Source organism: Ictidomys tridecemlineatus, chromosome 7, assembly GCF_052094955.1.
Source record: "Ictidomys tridecemlineatus isolate mIctTri1 chromosome 7, mIctTri1.hap1, whole genome shotgun sequence".
In the NCBI taxonomy this organism is placed as follows: domain Eukaryota; kingdom Metazoa; phylum Chordata; class Mammalia; order Rodentia; family Sciuridae; genus Ictidomys; species Ictidomys tridecemlineatus.
This window is the reverse complement of record NC_135483.1, coordinates 4,558,864-4,578,117: the sequence shown is the minus strand read 5'-3', so window position 1 is coordinate 4,578,117 and position 19,254 is coordinate 4,558,864. Positions and strand designations below refer to the sequence as shown.

Sequence of the window (19,254 nt, the reverse complement as noted above, 5' to 3'; positions counted from 1 at the left end):
ATTATACTGGGCTCCACATTTCCTTTCTGATGTCATTTAATACAAAATCTGCTCAGAAGAACAGATTTTCTGTCCAGCGGTCTTCATTATTGCAGGTCTTGGCGTTCCCATAGTTATTCTGTCTGTCTCCTTTTTAAGAAATATGAGAGCGTGCAGAGGAGGATTCAGGAGTAAATATGGACACCAGAAGACCCCTAATGAGCACCTAATGGGATCTGGAGCCTGAGTACGTCTTTGGTAATTACAGCACTCTTTTCCAGAATTATGTCCTCCAATGTGTTTGTTCAAGAGCCACTTTACCTAAGACTCCAATTTCAGCCTTTGATACCACTTTTCACCAGAAAGAACTGCTACTCCTTGAACAAAAGACTGACTAGAGATCTGGACAAAGAATGTACACAGCAAGCCTAGAACGCCTTGTCATTTCAGATGGCAAGGCCATTATCAAAGACTGCCAGGTTTGTGTCAGAAGCACTCAGGGTCAACTTGAATAGACTCCCACTAGCGTAAGATAAAATAAGTTGATCATCAAAAGGAAGAATAATCACAACATGTAAGTTTAAAGTTATGAGTCCAAAATTCTGCTTAACAGACAAACATCTCTCTGCTCACCTTTGCAAAAAGTCAGAGCATCAAGTCATTATTTGCAAACAATCAGTGGAAAGGCTTGAGCATGACTTGTTCCCTTCCACGTGAGGTGTCCACAGGGTACACAGGGCAGTTGAGGGGGGTCTCTCTCTACAGAAGTATTCCAGCTAATGAAGCAAGAGGCATTGATAGAAGTATAAGGGCACCAATTTGCAGCCCTTGATGTGTAACTGATAAAGGCATTGGACAGCCAAGGGCACAACCATAACAAAAAGGAGCTCCACCAGACATCCTGCACCTTCCCATGGCAGAGCACATGTGAAGACATCAGACCTGAACCTGATCTAACCTCCAGACCTGAGCACCAAATGATCAGAAGCACAGGGACAGAGGGACACAAGAACTGCAGCAGCAGCAGCCCCACTCTGTGGGAAGCACCTTACGACCAAAGAATAAACCTGATTTCATCAGCAGATGAATTTCAAACAGAATCCAAAAGAATGGAGGCAAAAACTAGAAATCAGTCAAAGACCAACCAATTGCTACGTGTTTACTTCTTGGCTGTTGATTCAAAGAAGAGAAAACTGCCAAAGTGCGGCATTTGTGAAACAATTAGAAGTATAAACAGTGGCTGGAGGCTTGATGGTGTTATGAAGTGATCTTGGGATATGTGGTAATGACTCAGGTGTGATAATGCAAACAGACAAATGAATTTTTAAAAATGTGGCTGACATATAAGTCAATATTTCAGGAGTAAATATGGACACCAGAAGACCCCAGCATAGGTGATGATTGACATGTACATTAAACACCTCGTTCCTGTCCCCCACTGCAACAGTGGTGCAATGGAATCTGAGTTCCCCCAAAGCCTCATGTGCTGGAGGCTGGGTCCTCAATGCTCAGAGGTGGGGTTTGAGAAAGAGATGGACCAGGAGGGCTCTAGCCTCATCAGTGGGCTCAGCCATTGATGGGCCCATAATTTAATGAACTATTGGGAGGTGGTGAACTTAGGAGCAGGAAGGGCGCCAGAGTTAGAGGACTTAGGTCTCTGGGCTGTATCCCTGGAGGGCATATCTGGTCCCCAGTCCCTTCCTCTCTCACTCCTGCCTCGTGATTGCTCCTCCCACTCTCACACCATGACTTTCCACCCCACCATGGGCCCAGCAACGATGGAGCCAGCCGACCATGGCCTGAAGCCAGAATAAATCTCTCCTCCTTTGATTTTCTCAGGTATTTTGTCATCAGGACAAAAAGCTACTAACAAGTGGGTTCGGACATTGGTTCCGTTAGAATGCTGGGGTCCACCCGCACTCTACCATCTCCCCAGCGTGCCCCCCTGAAGGGGTTTCATGTCCCGTCTTCTCCTCATTTCTAAGAGGAAAGGAACCTGGAGTCGGCCTGGTGGGGTTGCTGGGAGGACGAACTGAGAGGTGCCTGTGAGAGGAAGCATTTCTAGGCACCCGCTCACTCCCTGCAATTAGCCGGCGGAGGTGGGTTGCTTATTGGCCTTACTCTTTGTTTTAGTGGCTGCCATCTCTATCATGATTCAGTCATTCCTTGAAAAGCAGAGGAGTGCAGAAAGCAAACCCTTTGGTCAGGCACCTGAAATGCTTTCCTGCACATAACTGGTTCCTGAGCGTCTTGGTGCCTCAGGCTATCAGACCACTGGAGGGGGGTGAGCCTGACCTGGTGCATGTGTGCCCAGCATCTAGGCTGAATAAGGCATCCATACGGCCAGCTTCAGGCACTTCAGGCTGCGAAGGTTGAGAAAGATGTAGGGGGAAGAAGATCCTTCTGACGTCACATGGGCAAGGCAGGGAGCCCAGTGTTACCACCAAGAGCATCAGGCTGTGACCCTCCCGGTTCCCCTGACAATGCTGAAGAAATCACTGTCACCTTACCATGAGGAAACTGGGACGGGTGCAAGGAAGGGACCCAGGGTTGTGGGCTGTCAGTGTGAGCCTGGTCCCTGCAGAGTCCTAGCTCCTGGTGTCACCCAGGCCCATCAGTACTTGGACCCTCCCACAGCCTGAGCAAGCTATTTTTTAGCATCTGAAACCTTGCTAAAGGAAGATCAGACACAACCTGAAGATTAAAGGGATCTTTCTTGTTTGTGAATGTTTTGAAGCAGTAAGTCAAAACCCCAAACACCTGCCTCGCCGCACCTCCTCCTGTCTACTGAGGAAGCAGAGGTTGGCAGACAGAGTCCTGGGCCGCCTGCCAGGGTAGCACTGCCCCTGGACGCCAAAGGCCTGGACCATGACTTTAGGGGAGGCAGAAAGTGGAGACTGACCTACAGCCAGACCTGCACTTCATGTGCTTTCTCTGGGGAACTGAACGAGCAAGTCTGTCTGTCCTCCTGAGGCCCCAAACAAGATGCCACAGAGGCACGAGGACTGGCTTCAGAGGGTGTGGAAAGTGTGTCTGCATGAAGTCCTGCTCCTGAACAGCTGACACTGACGAGCCACTGGACCTTCTGAGTCTTGAAATGCTCACTAAAGGACAGTGACGTCCAGACATGTCATCCCCCTACCCCCATATTCCCTGGACACACCAACCCTGGCAGCTCCCTGCTGCAGACACCTGTCCAAGGGCTTGCTTTGGCCACACAAGACTGTAGAGTCCAAGCAGGGGGAAGACCGAGTTCCTGGGAAAACAGGTGTTAGAACACTAACACCCAGCTTCAATGCTCCTTCCGCAGGAAGACTTTACACTGTCCCCTGTGATCACCCTGGGTCAATGGAGTGAGTTGAGACCCGGGATCCCACAGGGGCCACCGCTCACTAACATGTGCTCCCTGGTCTCTCTTCCTTTTTCTCTCTCACTTTGTCACTAATAGTGATTTCTGGGATCACTTCCCAAATAAACTCCTTGCTCTTGGGACCCTAGCCTCAGCCAAAGGGCACCATCAGCTCCCACGAGACTGAATGAGGTGGTGGATGTGATGCTCGAAACCCATAAGAGAGAATGCTCAGAAAGGGGCACTGTTCCTGTAAAGGGGTAGCAGCATCCCCAATGACCTTGACACACTCCTCCCTCACTCCTCCACACACCTCCTCTCAGCATGTCCTGGAACCCTTAATGCAGATCCCGGATTAGCAGCAACCTTGGCTGGAGGCCAAAGACAAGATTTATGATGATTCAATAAGGTTTCATGCACCACGGAAGCTTTTAATAAATCCAAGTGGTAGGAAGACACTAAACACTTGATTTACAGCCTCTGGGTTGGAGCAAGGCAATTATTTTTCAGGTGGACACACTTCTGTGGGGACATACTTCATGGGTGGCTTTTGCTGGCTCTTAAATGGGAGGTAGGTGAATTGCATCCAGCCCCGCTGGCTGGCTTTCTGATTTGGGTACAGTGAGTCCCTGAGGAGTGCCCTGGACACACAGACCCTGTTACCTAAGGGAGTGTGCCACCTCCAGGTCTCAGACTCCCACTTTCCCTCTCAGTCCCTTCTCTATCCTAAAGGGAAATCCCCATGTCCAACAGAACCCTCACTGCAGGGGAAGGGGACCCCCCAAACTGAGGATTTTAGAAATAAGAAAGTCTGGGCCAACCTGCTTCTTCACTGCATCTTTAGTCACACTGAACCTTTCAGTTATCAGAGATCGAAAAACACAGTCCAAGACAAAGATCAAACCAGTGAAATAAAGTGAAATGAATGAAGTGTTCGTCGGAAATTCTAGCTAAGAATTTCTTTTAAGAAAAGAGACCAAAGTAAACATTCTCCAGGATCTTCCCACGGTGTTCAGGGACATGTAAGAAGCAGAGTCCCCCATTCTCCTACCACTTTGAAAGGAACCCTCATTGCTAGTGGGTGGGAGTCGCAGTGGGTGCTCCAGCCTGGTGGGAGGCCACGGGGCCTGCTTTAGAGTGGGTGGGCAGAAGAGGGGGGCCAGGAGAACTTGGGGGAGGCATCAAGATGCCCCGGATGACTCTAGGCTGTATGAAGACCTCAGGGAAAATGAGAGGAACTTTCTTACAAATGACCTTGTGGGTGATAAATTAGATTTCCCTTCTTCTTCTTTGAGATTAAATATGAAGAATGGCATACTTTGAATATCATTGGTTGTGTTCCAAATTTCCTACATGCAAAAGCATGCAGAGACTGGGCTCTGTGCTCTAGTTATATCCCAGTCATGCTTAATAGGGGCACAGTTAGATTGTGCATCTGGATCAAAATAATAACAACAACAACATGAATGTGTAGGTAGTTTGGATGTTACAAGACTTAGGACATTTGAAAAGGGCTTTTAAATAATAGTAAATCTATGACTATTAAATAAGAGTAACTCTACTATCTTTTAAATAATAGTAAGTCATGGCTGTCAAGAAAAAATAAATAAATGCAATTTGAAGGTGCAGCAATATGGTGTCTTTAGCAAAGAAAGGACTAAAGAGACAATAAGACCTCGAGAGAAAGCTGTCTTAACAAAGGCTGTCATTCAGTGGAGGGAGGAAGAAAGGCTGTGTTCTGCGGCACAAAGGGAAGATTAAGAAGCAATGGACAGGATACAGAGCACCACAGACTGTTCTCTTTGAGAAGAAACTTCTACTAAATAGACCTGTTTTCCACGGAAAAGCATTTCTCAGTTCCAGAGCCAGGTGCGCAGGCCTTGGAAAAAGTGTGTTTTCTCTCTCTCAAAGCCTTCAGGGGGCTTGATGGACACTGAGAGCAACCCTCAAACTGGATGAGGCCTGGGCTTCCTTGACCCCACGAGCCCTCAAAGGCTTCATCAGTTCCTAAACCGCCACCTCTGGGGACGTGTGCACTCACCCCAGCAGACCAACAGGAAGAGATTCCTTAAAACCAACACTACGAGGACCACTTAGTGGATTGGGTGTTGAAGATGCGCTTTCATTTGTGTTCTCATCTGTACTAATTAGAGGAAGCAGGGTAATTAGTTCATCTGGGGGTTTGGGGCCTGAAATACATGAACCCACATTGTTTTCCCGTTCCAGACTCCTTCTCCAACCAGACTAACGTCACAGGCTATGATTTAAGATTCTCAGAGTTTGTCCCACGAGTCTTTGTTTTTACTATCTACACTTTGATAAGATGGATCTTCCCTCCTTTGAATCAGACAAGTCTTGATCTCTCCAGAAGCTGCATCCTCATCATTCCCACAACAAGTGCACCTAGTCTTCCACCGGTGTCAGCCATGTGTGTAGCCTTCCACCCCGACAGACCAGTGGCTCACTACCATGCTAGCTGGAGCCGGGGTGTCCCTACAGGGAGGCCCAGGCCGCACACTCTACGGGAGCCAGCAGGGAAAGGCTGGTGGCCTGGACAGCAAGGACGTGCTGGGTAAGAACTCACAGGAGGGCCAGCAACCCCGATGCCCGGGTCACCACGACTACCAGGAGAGCCAGGGATCCCAGGTGCTCCTCGGTCCCCCTAGAAAGAAGGAAAAATAAGATTGAGAGGTCAGTGCCAGAAGGAGAGGTCCAGGGTACAGGGGTCCTGACTTCCACTCCATGACGTCCTCTCCCACCGCCAGGCCTCCAGGTGCCATGGTTCGGCTCCCAGGAGGAGGTCCAGCACCACATGGACCTCAGCAATGACTGTGGTCATGTACTTTCCAAGGCTGACCGGTCCCCAACCTTGACCATGGTTCTAAAACTGATTACAACACTATGATCCTCCCGCAGTGGTGACTGCAGCTCCAGTCTATGACTCCATCCCAACCACACAACACCCACATCTCAACTCCGAGCCTCAATCACTGGTAAACGGATTCATCAGTCCATCAAGGTTTATTGACACCCACATTTTGTGAGTCACTTTTCTGAGTGTAGCAAGCCAGGCCTCTTCCACAGCCTTGGCCACCTCAGTCTCTGGAAGTAAGTGCTGATACAGCTCCAAGACAGCAAGCCCTGATCGGGGCCAACACAGGCTATTTGCAGTCCTTGGCCCTCCCGTCTGTATTAATTCACACATGTTTATTACATCACTGTTAACAAGTTTGTTCGGGGTGCTTCTCCAGACCCCACAGTAAATGTTGAGACATGGAGCGTGCGTATTACTACCTCTCCGTAATTCAAACTAAATTTGATCCCAAAGGCGCAGGGCCCAACAATCTCATGCAACAGAATGTCCTCTTGTACTTATTAGGTCAGCTGGACAGCAGCCAAGCCTGAGACTGAGGTGGCAGACAGCCTTGCTCCAGCCACTTACTGTCCCTAGGATGAGCTAACTTGTCTGATGAATGGAAACATCCTCAGAGGCGGTTCTGTAGAGCTGACCAGATAACGTGCAACCAACTGGTTCTGCCTAGAACCCAAGAATGCTGGGCAACATACTGCTTTACCAAGATGTCTGTGTTGAAGCATTTTTTTTAAATCTCATGTATACGTAGTCTATCTTCTTCTATTTTAAGGGAAAATAAAAGAGCATTCTGGACCTTAAGATGAGGCGTTTTTCCTGCCGCAGGACTGTGGCTCAGGGACCACACTTGTCCACTGAAACAGCCATCTAGGCTCCAAGCCCAAAGAATGACTCACTTGGAGGCTTGCTCACTGTCAGTACCCATGCTAGGCTCTGAAGCAGAGCATCGTTGGTGGGGATGGAGAGGATAAGCCTGGCCACCTTCTCACAGAAGACAGGGACCAAGGTCCCATCCCTGGATGGGCTCCCTTGATGCTGTTTCTCCCCCTTGTACCCCAGAGGCCCACAGGTGGCCAGGCCACAGCCCACCAATCCCTGGACCACAGCATCCCTGGCCCACCCTCAACTCTCCCAGTAGTTCCTTCCCCAACATATTTTATTTTTCAAATTTCCAGTCTGCGCATTCTGTTTCTTCAGAATGATGTGGGGTGGCCCATTCTGGGAAGCACGGGATGCTCAGGAGAGGAACTCAAATGAGCGCTATGGGGAGGGTGGGAAGAGGAGGTCAAGAACCAAGACCAATGTAGAAACAGGACTCAGAGCAAACCCGATCCCTGCTGTGTGTCTTCAGCTCTGGCCACAGTGGGCCAGGTCAAGTGGTCACTGTCATGCGACTCCAGGTCCAGGTCCAGGACAATGTCAACCTCATCCTGTGATAAGACCGACTAGGTAAGTTCGTCTCTGTGTCTTAGGACCCTCATCAAGAAAAATAACCACATCCAGCAGAGTCCCTGCATATTATATGAGAGTCGTTACCGAATCGCTGGACTCGCCCACTGAAGGGGATTAACCAGAGGCAGGAAGGGGTGGCTGGAGGACCTTAGGCCACGGGGGGTTACAGTTTGTCCCTGGCTCCTGAGCCCCTCTGCTTCCTGGCCTCCAGGAGCTGAGCGGCTTTCCCTGTCCTACACTCCCACCATCATGCTCTTCCTGACCCAGGACCAAAGCCGCAGGTGGCACTGGCGGAGCACGGAGGGAACCTCTGAAACCATGAGCCAAAATACAGTTCTCCTCGTTTACGGTTCCGATCAGACGCGTGGTCCCAGGGATGCAAAGCTGTGCCACACACTCAGGATTATACTCACACATTATCACTTTACCGGCAGAGTTAGCAGAGAGAAAACCAGCTAAACACATATAAATATCGGAGAAATCCATATTCTTTCGCACTTGGTTTTGCTTTAGGTTTTTCAATGTGATTTTCCTATCATTATGTTCGGTTTTCGCTGGGTTCCCCTTCTCTTCCCGTGGCCACGTTCCACACACCAGCAAGCTCTCACCCCTGCCAGGGAAGCCACAACAGCACTCTGATTTGTTTTCTTCTGAGCTATTTTCTGACATCTCTGCTTCTTAGACTCACGGTGGCCTTCCCAGAGACGCTCATGCATCCACAGCACGAGCTTCCGAACACCTACCCGTCAGCTGACCCACCCAGTCATTCCATCCGCACATGGCTGCCCGGTCCACTCCTCTATCTTCTTACAGACGCCTTTCACCTCTCCACCCATCTTACTCCCACTGACCACGTGCCCACTTCACCCTCTGACTTCTCTGTAAGGAGCTAGAACATAGAAATTCTCCATTTCTTTGTTCATTTAACATATATTTATCAAGTACTAAAAATGAGTAAGCCTCCCCCATCATTCACACCATCTCTGAGCACAATAAGCTCTCTCCAGAGGAAGGAGTAGGGGACAAAGGCCGCCCCTTCCTGGGGGCGGTGAGTCGCTGACCGTGTTTCTATACTAGGGTCAGATCTGGCTCTGTTTCTGTGTGTGGTCTGCTGTGATGCTAACAACTCCTCCAAAACTACTCCACGGCTTAATGAACAGACACTTCCAAAGGGCCCTGAGAATACAGCCAAAGTCCTTCACGTTCTGCCAGCAGAAGCAGGGAGGTCGATGGGCATGAAAGAAAGGGCATGTGCACGGGAATCTGTAACAGAGTCTGGGGAAGGCATGTGTGAGAAGTCTGGGGTCCTGCACGGAGAACCACACACAGGGCAGCAGCTGTGCACCAGAAGGTCAGCTCTCTCCCAAGGAGTTCTTAGCGTCAAATATTCCTTACTTCCTCGTTCAGAAAAGGAACAAAGAGTCTCAGAAAAACTGAAGCACTTGCCTTCACGTTATGTATCTTGTAGTGTCTGAACTGGGATTCTGCAGGAAGCCAAACCCCAGGCATTCTGCTGGAAACAAGTGCCACTCAGGACAAGGAAAAGTGTCCTTAAGAGCCTCCTGCAATTCTAAGTAACCAGGAAGGGCTGAGGGTGTGCTGATGAGAATCCCTGCTAGCCCCCTCCTTCCCAAGGCTCACCCATTCGGCACGGGGAGAGCACCGGCAGACAGCAGAAGGCATTCACCTCTCCACCTCTCCCTCCCTTCTTCCCTTCCTTCCTTCCTGTCCCTCAATCACTCATTCTTCAGCTAATGCTATCTCCAAATTCCAACTTCTCTTCCCAATGCATCGACTATGGAAACCATGATTCTAAACCACTTCCAATTTACAAATTTACACAATACCAACAGTGGAATGGGTCAGCTGTTTAAAGTCTCACCTTTTAAACAGTGGGAAACATTTGACCAAAGGCAGCAGGACTGATCCCGAGTCCCATGGAATTGAGCCCAGGTCAGGGTCTCCATGCTCTCTGGCCCGGGGTCTCCGCCCGCCTCTCTGACTTTCATGGATCCTCCCTGTTCCCCTGGGCGTTCTTCAACAGCACGCCTGCAGACTGCATACTGCCTCTCCGGGTGACACACAGGGCAGTCAAGTAAGGATCACAAATATTTACTCAGCATGCAATGGGACTGTGTGCTGGGAGCTATTTTTATTGGTATGACATCATTGATTCCCCCTCACACTCTGCCTGAGAAAACAGTAGCAATACTGTGCGGCTCTGTTGCTGAGATTCCAAAGAAACAGTCACAAAATAAAAGGAATAAAGGAGAAAAGCCCGTGCAGCTGGATATGGGATCATAAATAGTTGGAGAACCACTGTGCTGCTCTGCCCTCACTTCCTATCCTAAGAGCCACCAGTGTCCTCTAGGCCCTACAGAGCCACCTGGGCTCTCTGCATGGCAGGGGACTTCCCACATGCTCCTCCGGGGGTGTAAATTCCTGAGGTTCCAGAAACTGGAACGTGTCCTGCTTCCTTGTCCTGCTCACACCGACAGGGCCCACTGCTGCAGGATACAGGGCTATTGTATACACCCCCAACTCCAGGCAAAGCTACTCAGAAAACAGGAGGCTGTCTTATATTTACACACATCTCACACATACACACATGCACACACACAATGAAACGATCCCAGTCGGAGGAAAGCACCTTGGCATGCTGCAGCCTCAATCAGTAGGGTGTGGGGTAATGTCAGCGGTCACAACTTGAACAGAGGAAAACCATCAAGCCCAGAAGTTTAACGGAGATGCAGTAACCGTCCCTGGAGCCTCCAGCTTCCTGAGACTAGATATTATTTCAACAAACCTTTCACATACAATTTGAAAAGCAATGCACCCGCCTCCGTTGCTGAGATCCCCAAGACACAGCCACACAAAACAAGGAATAAGGGGAGCAAAAGGCCCGCACAAGCGACTAGTCTCTGGGGCTTGGAGTAAAACTCCCCGTAACAGCATCAGATTTGGATGCTGAATCTTAAAATCCTGGATGTGATGGAAGGGACAACGCCTCAGAAAAGTCCCCGTTGGCTGTAAGTGGCGGGGTGGGCGGGGGGCATGACAGGCCCCAACACGGAAGGCACATGAGAACTTTCCAAATAACTGTTTTTGAAAACATGTTCAAGTCTGTAAGAATTATACAATTTCCAAATAACACTCACATTTGTGTAATTTTCAATAGGTACATCAGGTTAAAGCCAAAAATGTAATCAGCAGTCTAATGTTGAGCACTGATTGACCCACATTCTTTAAAGCCTGTGCCCTGAGCTGGTTAAATAATTCTCCCTGGAGGTGGCTGTTCACGGTCCAGCCCCTCCATGAGCACTCTGGACCCCACCTCAGTGTCTGGCCCACGCCACTGCTTCCTTGCTTTCTTCCCTGCCAGCTGCTACAGACACACAGAATCAGGAAAAATGCCACCTCCTCCAAGAAGCCACCTGCTGTCAAACCAGACTGGGCAAAAGGCCTCCCCTGAGCTCACTGAGAGGCCAAGTCCCCATCCCCCAGCACTCATCTGCCTTTGCTGTCTATATATCCACTCTGCCTTCTGGGCCATGATCTGTTGGGTCCAGGAACACCTCCTGAGCACTCCCAAAGCCCACCCTGAAATCTGACCTGGGTGGGGAGCTCAGGAGACTGCAATGGATTACATGATAAGTGCACTGGCCATGGGTGCTGAACAGGAATCAGTGAATCCTCTTGAAGGCAGCTCCCGGGCATCCTGGCTGGCTTGGGAAAGTTCCCTCAAGGACACCCTGCAGGGGACAGTCACCTTTTTGGGATTGCAACTGCTGATGAATAGAGGAGGAGTCTGCTGATGTCCTCGGTGTGGCCCTCTGCCCTTGGGTGTACACCTGGATGACACCCCGGCCTCCCCATCGGGACTCTCACTAAGGGCTGCTGACATAAATTCTAACCTCAGGCCTGGCTCTCTCCTCCCACCAGTCTCCATTCTCTTTCCCCTCATCTTACCCTCTATCCTGAGGATTTGGGGGAAGATGCTGAGACCCTGGAGGACCTGAGAGCTGTTGGGTTAGAAAATGAGGCCCTGGATGGCTTTATGGATCCAAACTCCCACACACCAAGATGTCCCTTGGACTTAGGGTAAAGGAGCCACTGTGTTAAGCCTCGGAGATTCAGGGATCACCTGATCTAAGACCACTCAGACCTGTTACTCTGCCAGCTGGAAGCCAGTGTCTCTTGATTTAATTTAGTCAGCAAGTGTTATGGTTTAGATGGGGGGTCCTCTAAAAGCTCATGCCTGAGACAATCCAAGATCATTCAGAGTGGAATGATCAGATTCTGAGAGCCCTAACGGGACCATGAACTGATCCTCTGATGGGTGAACTGAGGGGAACTGGAGGCAGGTTAGGGTGTGGCCGGAGGAGGTGGGTCACCAGGGCTGTGTCTCTGGGGTGGATATGTTGTCCTTTAAGAGCACCATTCTCTCTCTGCTTCCCGGCTACCATTTCCAGAGCTGCTTTCCTGCCGGGCTTTCTGCCACGGCGTTCTGCGTCCCCTCAGGCCAGAGCTGTGAAGTGGGCTGTCTAGGGACTGCACCTCTGAAACTGTCTGTGACCCCAAATAAACACTTCCTCTTCTAAGTTTTCCCTGTTGGGTGTTCTGGGAGCAGCGACCAGAAAGCTGACGAAAACAGCAAGTTTTTACTAAGCACTGACTGTGCAGCCACTGCTTCGAGGTAACAGTTACAGGCCGTAGAACCTTTAGTCAGAAGGAAGGTGACAAGCAGCGAAAGGTGGAGGTGAGCAGAGGTGACCGAGTTGCTCGTGAGAAGCTCCTGGTCCCTTTGTAAGTGCGACCTGTGGGGTACAGTTGGCAGTCAAGCACTTACTCACCTTGGTTCCTGGGGGTCCGGGGGCTCCGGGCGATCCACGCAGACCCTGAGAGAATGAGCACAACAAGAGCATTAGGCCGCTGCTCTCACAGCTGAGTGACAGTCACAGTTGACTTCGGGACGTATCAGCTGGAAGAGCCAGAGGGGACCAGGAAGCCCCTGGACGGCCGTGGGCCAGGGGTACTGGTCTCCACGACAGTTTCCCCTCAGTCCCAAGAACCCAAGGACACAGGCTGACCATCTCTGTGTCCCCAGGACCTGGCCCTGCCTGCCACGCAGTCCACACTGCGCGGCGCTGGCTACGGAAGCGCAGACCACCCTCATCTGTGATTCTGCTTCCCAGGAATTCAGTCACCTGTGGTTCAGCCACAGTCTGAAAATACAGAATAGGAAATTCCAGAAACAAACAATTTATCAGTTTTAAATAACTTATGGCCGTGGATTGTTTGAATTTTTCTATTTTGTTATCATTGTTAAATCTCTTACTTAACTGAATTTGTAAATAAAGCTTGATCCTAAATATGGGTGGAGAGGGAAGCAGCATGTGATGTATAAACAGAGGGAATGTCACTCCCCTGTGAGGACACAGATGCTGGCTCCTTCTGCTGCGATAGGGTCCTTCTGAAGACATGAGGGGCTCAGGGTCTCAGGAGGAGACTGAGCCTGTGAGATCCCTGCTCGTCCCTTTCTCCCTTTTACAGGCTTTCCTTACCCTAGAGCTTCTCTTCTGGGAGACAGAACCTTTGAAATGATTAATTTTCCTCTATCGTCCTTTACAGCTGGCTTTGAATAAAGCCCATTTTACTACCAATTTGATTGGAAATATTTTTAGAGCAGGGAGACTCATGGCCCAGCCTCTTCCTCCCCCTGCGGTATCAGAGCTGCCCAGTGACATGCAGGATTTAGCTCTCTGTGGTCTTGGGCCTCTGTGGTGGCCTTGGAATGTATCTCGCCTGGTGGGGGTGGACAGCTGTTTGCCCACAGATCACCCACCCTTTCCCAGCCAGCCGAAGGGCACTGGCTGTGATTCTGTTTCTGTCAAGTTTAGCGGTGAGTCTGGTATTTTCTTTTCCCTTTTCCAATTTTAGCCTGGTTCCCCAGGCACAGAATCCCAACCACGACCTGCCACTCACCGGCTCGCCATCTGTCCCTTTTCCAGGTGGCCCAGGGAGCCCAGGAGCACCAGGATCGCCCCTGGGGCCAGCAGGTCCTGGGCTTCCTTCTTCCCCTGCTGTTCCCTGGAGAGAAAACAGGACCATTTTCCAGACCAGGGTGACACAGAGCTCAGCTCCTCCATGGTGGACCACCTTGGATGGGTGGTAGGTCCCCAGGGCTGCCCTAACACTTTAGAAGCCTGTCCAGCTAGGACACAGACGCACTGACTGTACCAAGGGTGTGATAGTTGGATCTGTATGCCCTTCACACGTCGAAGCCCTAACCCCCTACCTCCATGTGGAAGTAACGTATCTGTAGATGGGATTAGTTAAGTTAGGATGAGGTCAAGTTGGACTCATGCAAGTGACAGGTGTTGTCCTTTGGGACACTTGGACACAGCAGGGGGAGGACCTTGTAAAGACCCAGGAAAAATATGGATGGCAGTCAGCCAAGCAGAGAACCTGGGACAGATCCTTCCCCCACAGCCCGCAGAGGGAGCCAACCCTGCCCCTACTTGGACTTAGGACTTCTGGTCTCCAGAGCTAAGAGACCATAACTCTCTGTGGTTTAGGTCACTTAGTCTGCGATCCCTGGTGAAGGCGGCCCAGCCACTTAATACAGCGTGGAACACAGAAACAGGGGGTCATCAGGGCTACCATGCAGCCTTCCACCCAGTGTGGGGAACAGCAACGGGGAGCTCGGCCTCCACCAGACAGTTCAGTCTCACTACAGGGCATCTCGTCACCTCAGTGACAACCTGTCTGACGTCTTCCCCAAATATGACACTCAACCTTCTCCCTGGAGCACTGAAGACAGAATCGAATCCCTGTTCACGTGAGAAGTCTGGAACGGGATGAATGGAGCTCAAGGCTCCAAAGGGACAGGGAGCCAGGGTCTCCAGGGAGGCTGGCCTCGAGCTTGCTCATCTTTCCTGACCTCAAAGCTGTGAGCAGCCGCCTACGTGGAACTGGAGTCAAACCCCATGAACCACAGGTACGCCTTTTCCTGGAGGGAGCTCCCTGCTAGGTGGCAGTCACAAGGTCTCCAGACATGTCTGATGTAGAAGAGGTGAGGTAATCCAGCCCAGGACAGCAAAGCAAGATGGAACAGGTCTCCCCAGCAAGATCAGCATCCTTGGCCCCAGACCAGCCACTGGACGCGGGGAGAGAGGCGCACAGTGTGACGTCAGGGAATTTTACCACTTTGCAGAGCACAGGAGGCTTCCTTCCAAATATAGTCCAGGGCCCTCTCTAGCCCTCAGCCTGGGCTTGCGCTTAGCCAAGGAAAGGTGTTTGGCTCCCCCTACAGGTTGCACGCACCAACAGCACATTGACTTCTCTGGCTTTTTAAGTTAGACCAGTCCTCATAAAACAGACACTTAGCATCTTGTCAACACCCTACTTATAATGTGGGGACCCTCAGACATGGCGCATTCAAGAAATACCAGAAAGGGCTGTGCTTTCCCTTGCTTAATCTGGGTGCTCTTATTACTGCAAAGAAGGCACTATCTCCCCCTCCTCCAAACGGTTAGCACCTTCATCACATAAGGGTAATTATTGGGCTCATGATCAACTAACGCTTCAAGAACCCATGGTTTTTTCTAAATTACTTGATTGTTTTTACCTGTAAGAAATCACTTTGTCTCTTAAACACATATTTTTAAAACTAAGTCAAAAAACACATTTTAAAACGAAGCCAAAAAGCAAATTATACCTACTAGTTATATTTTACAAAAATGGAAAATATCAAGCAGCGATTGTTCAAAAAAGGTTCCAGGAAAATTGGGCTGGAAGGATCTGGCACTTGTGTTCTGGGAGAGGCCTTAGCCAGGGTGCATCCCAAGGGAAGCCACAGCACACTGGGCACCTGCCGCGGCTGTGAGTGCCACCTGCTGGCCCAGGGAGGGCAGGGCACAACTATCTTCACGCACCGCCTGTCCAGGGCTGAGCCCTCTGCACGTGCCCACCACCCCCCTCCCCAGTTGCCCAGCTGCTCTGCACAGCACCTATTCACACTTCGCAGCTGAGCAGCTACAGGTGTGAGGAGGGGGCTGCGTTTGTCTCTCAGTCCTGGCATCAGTGACATTCAGGGTGGATGATTCTTGGGTGTGTACCAGGAACGTCCTGTGCATGGTGGAATTTTTAGCGGGACTCCCTGGTCTCTAGCTACCAGGTGCCAGTCTTTCTTGGCCCCCGTGTGCCCATCAGACATGTCGGGAAGACTGGTGGGAGCAGCACCCAGTCGGGAGCTGCCATTCAACCCAAGTCTAAAGCCATGTGTCACCTGAGTCATCCAAGCGCTGGCTCGGCAGGGCCAGTCAGCCTCAGACACCCCTGCAGTGCTCGGTCAGAGGAAGGCGCAGTCGAGGTGCACACTGGCTGTGCTGGGGCATGGAGAGATGAGAAAGCGGGATTTGGAGTTGGACTGGTCTAGCTTTGCAGCCTAACAGTGAGGAGATGAGGGGTGAAGCCATCAACTTCCCAGAGTCTCAGTCTCCACACCTGTCAAATGGGCATCGACCTGATTCACGGGTCTCTTGTAAGAACTGAATGAGGTGAAGTGGTGGCACAGGACCCTTCCCCTCAAAGCGCCCTCTGCTTCCTGGCTCCTAGACCAGGCCTGGGCCGCACATGCTGGTGTGTTGAGACTGCCTTGGTCTTACCTTCTCACCACGCTCCCCATCTTTCCCAGGGGGACCTCTGAGGCCAGTGGAGCCCTGAAGAAAGGACAGTTATTCACATGGTGAATTGCTTGACAGCTTGTGGTCCCCAGCGAAGGGTATCTGGGTCCCACTTGAGCTCTGCCCCTCCTTCCCCTGCTGCTTACATTCCCCAAGGCCTGTCTCCTCCCCTGTCTGGCCCTGCACCTTGCACACCAGAGCTCTTAAGAGCAGGCCTGGTCTGCGCAGGGCTCTGCTCTGCTCTGGGCTGTGAGCTTTTGGAGGACAGGCCTTAGTAGAGTGACCACCAAAGAAGACACAGATGGCCCAAAGAACACAGGCTCAGCACTAGAGGCCACCGTGCCATGGAGTCCCCCAGAAGTTTACTTTGAAACAAAATTGAAAGCATTTTGACAAGCATCCCAGAGAAGTAGAGGGGTGAAGAAGTGGAGGGGTGGGCAGCTAGAAACATGAGAGCCACTGGAGCGAGTCCTGCAGGGGCCTCTGGGAGCCCACCCAGGAGCCACTGCACCCGGGCAAAGGAGCTAGGTGGCTCACATGCCCATCCGCTCAAGGCTGCTTCTGGGGGTGCTACTGCCACCTGTCATGTGGCTGGATTAAGTGCTCTCTAGGAGTGAAGGAGAGCAGAGCTGCAGACTCCAGATGGGCATGTGAGCTGAGGGAAGGGTGAGCTGCTGTGGCGATGTCCCCGAGCATCCATGCAACCCCTTACTACCGACTCAATCTCCTGGGCCTCAGCTTCCTCCCCTGTAAAATGGAGCCCATGATAACATCCGCCTAACAGGGTTACTGTGAGCATGAAATGAGCTGACCCATGTCTGCCCCAGGAGCAGGGCCTAGAACAGAGGAATGCCCGGATTCATCCCCTGCACTGTGATGACTGACACCTGAGAAGGTCTGATGAATGGACAGAACTGACCTGAGTCTAGGGCAGAGGATAGATTCTCTGCAGCCCTTGACTAGATGCCACGGAGTGTTCTGTTAAATGCTGGAATCTAAATCAATGTGTACGGTGAATCTTAAAGCCAGTCCATTAGCAGACACCTGGAGCATCCTCATGAAGAGGTGGGATCAGAAGGGCAGTGAGATGGGACCCTAACAGGGACCAGCATGCCCCACGGCCTCCACTTTACAAGGATCAGCTCGCCAAGGTCCCAAAGCTCTCTGTGGAGGCTGGGATTGGAATCCAGGTCCCTAGAGCCAGTCAGGGAGCCTGTGACTTCTTTAGGTTCATTTTACTTCTTCTGCGATGTTGATTCCAACATCAGCAAAATGCAGATGCTCTCTGCACTGAGAACAGCTCTGTGAACCACTGGAGGCTGAAACCAGACCTCGAGCCTGGGGGGTGTTCTTTCTGGGTGACCTTTGCCAGGACATCCGTGTCCCCACCTGTACGTTGGGCCCACACCTCTGGGTGTCAGGGAAGGTAGGTAAGCAGGTGTGGTGGAAGGCCCTGCAGGCCACGCCCACTGCCCTCCCCACCCTCTCCTGATCACTCACCACGCTTCCAGGGGGTCCACTGGGACCTGGGGGCCCTGCAGGTCCAGGAGCACCCTATGCAGAGACAGCAGCAGTTTAGAAACACCCAAGGAAGCAAAGGCAAACCGCTATCCAGGCCACTCTCCAGTGCTGCCCGCCCCACCAGGCTCCAGTTTACCACATCCTCCCCGGCAGGGCTGTGGCTCCCGACCGCCGGCAGGCATCGGACAGAGTGGGGGAGGGACAGGAGGGCAGAGGACCTCACAGTTCCTCCAGCCCAGGCACAGAGTCGGGTGGGGCATGTGGAGGGCAGGGATGGCAGGGGAAGAAGCCCCATCACACAGAGGGTCTGAGTGAGTGGCTTTCAGCCTAAGCATGAGGAAAGGAGTCGCTGAGAAGGGAACAGACCGCTCCGTCCCTAGCTGCAGAGGAGAGGCTCTGGGTAAGGAAGGTCAGCCAAAGGGCATGGACCAGACCTGAAGGCCACAGAGACAAGGGGTCTGAGCGTGGTTTGGACAGGGAGGGCACTCATGGAGAACGTGCAGAGAGCACGGACCAGCTTATGATCAACTGCTGCTTCCTGGAGTCTGCATGGGCACAGCAAGTCTGCCTCTGGCCTGCACCATGCTGAAGGCACCGGTGCCATTCACAGAGAAAGGGCACCCAGAGGGGAGCAGGTGTGTGTGTGTGTGTGTGTGTGTGTGTGTGTGTGTGTGTGTGGGCTTTGACTGTGGAGGCCGGAGCAGCTCTCCTTGCTTCCTGGAGGGAGTGCACTTGAACTAGAACTTGGTGGTTGGGCCAGGATCCATGGGAGGAGACGTCCATGAGGACATTCCAGGCAGGTCTATGCCATGGGGATGGGGGTTCTCAAGGGCTAGAGGCTGCTCATGTTTCCTCTGGGCTTGTCCCCCACTGTCACAAGGATGTGCATGTCTTCAGGGTCAGAAATCACAGAGCATGCTCCCAGGTCCCTTGCCTAAACTTCTGCCACTTCTGAGCTTGGTCCAAGGTTCTCTTCATTCAGGACAGAAACTGGACTCTGCCCTGCTCTGTGGCATCCTCACTGTTCAGTACTTGGATGCCCCGGTCCCCACTCAGCCTTAGGCACAGGTGGCCGGGTCATGTGAGTGTGCTCCTGTCAATACACCAGGCCTGTGGTGCCAGCAGAGCCGATGCCAGCTGCTCCTCTTACTCCCACTACTCCTCCTGGGAGACCTGGTCAGGCCAGCCTGGTCCTGCCTCCCACCAGCACCATGGACAAGCCTGGGCTCTGCGGCACTGCACCATGCCATAGGACCGGTGTCAACCCCATGAGACCACAGACACCGGATTCTGATCTTGACCCTGCAGACAGGCGGTCCAGGAGCAGCAGCTGGACAGCTCCAAAGGTGCAGGCATGCAGGTGTGTGCCTGTGTGCACTTCCCCGACTGAGTGT

General features: G+C 51.7%; 1 protein-coding gene across 4 annotated transcripts in view; it reads right to left on the bottom strand.

The window, feature by feature from the left end:
* Col22a1 (collagen type XXII alpha 1 chain) overlaps window positions 1-19,254 on the bottom strand; it is a 231,258-nt gene that overhangs the window by 65,328 nt on the left and 146,676 nt on the right. For all 4 annotated transcript variants that reach the window (XM_078016656.1, XM_078016657.1, XM_078016658.1 and 1 more), the window contains 5 exons: window positions 17,840-17,893; window positions 16,322-16,375; window positions 13,638-13,742; window positions 12,506-12,550; window positions 5,913-5,990 (listed from right to left, as the gene is read on the bottom strand). In XM_078016656.1, the coding sequence (XP_077872782.1) occupies window positions 5,913-5,990; window positions 12,506-12,550; window positions 13,638-13,742; window positions 16,322-16,375; window positions 17,840-17,893 (336 nt within the window). The remainder of the gene's footprint in view (window positions 1-5,912; window positions 5,991-12,505; window positions 12,551-13,637; window positions 13,743-16,321; window positions 16,376-17,839; window positions 17,894-19,254) is intronic.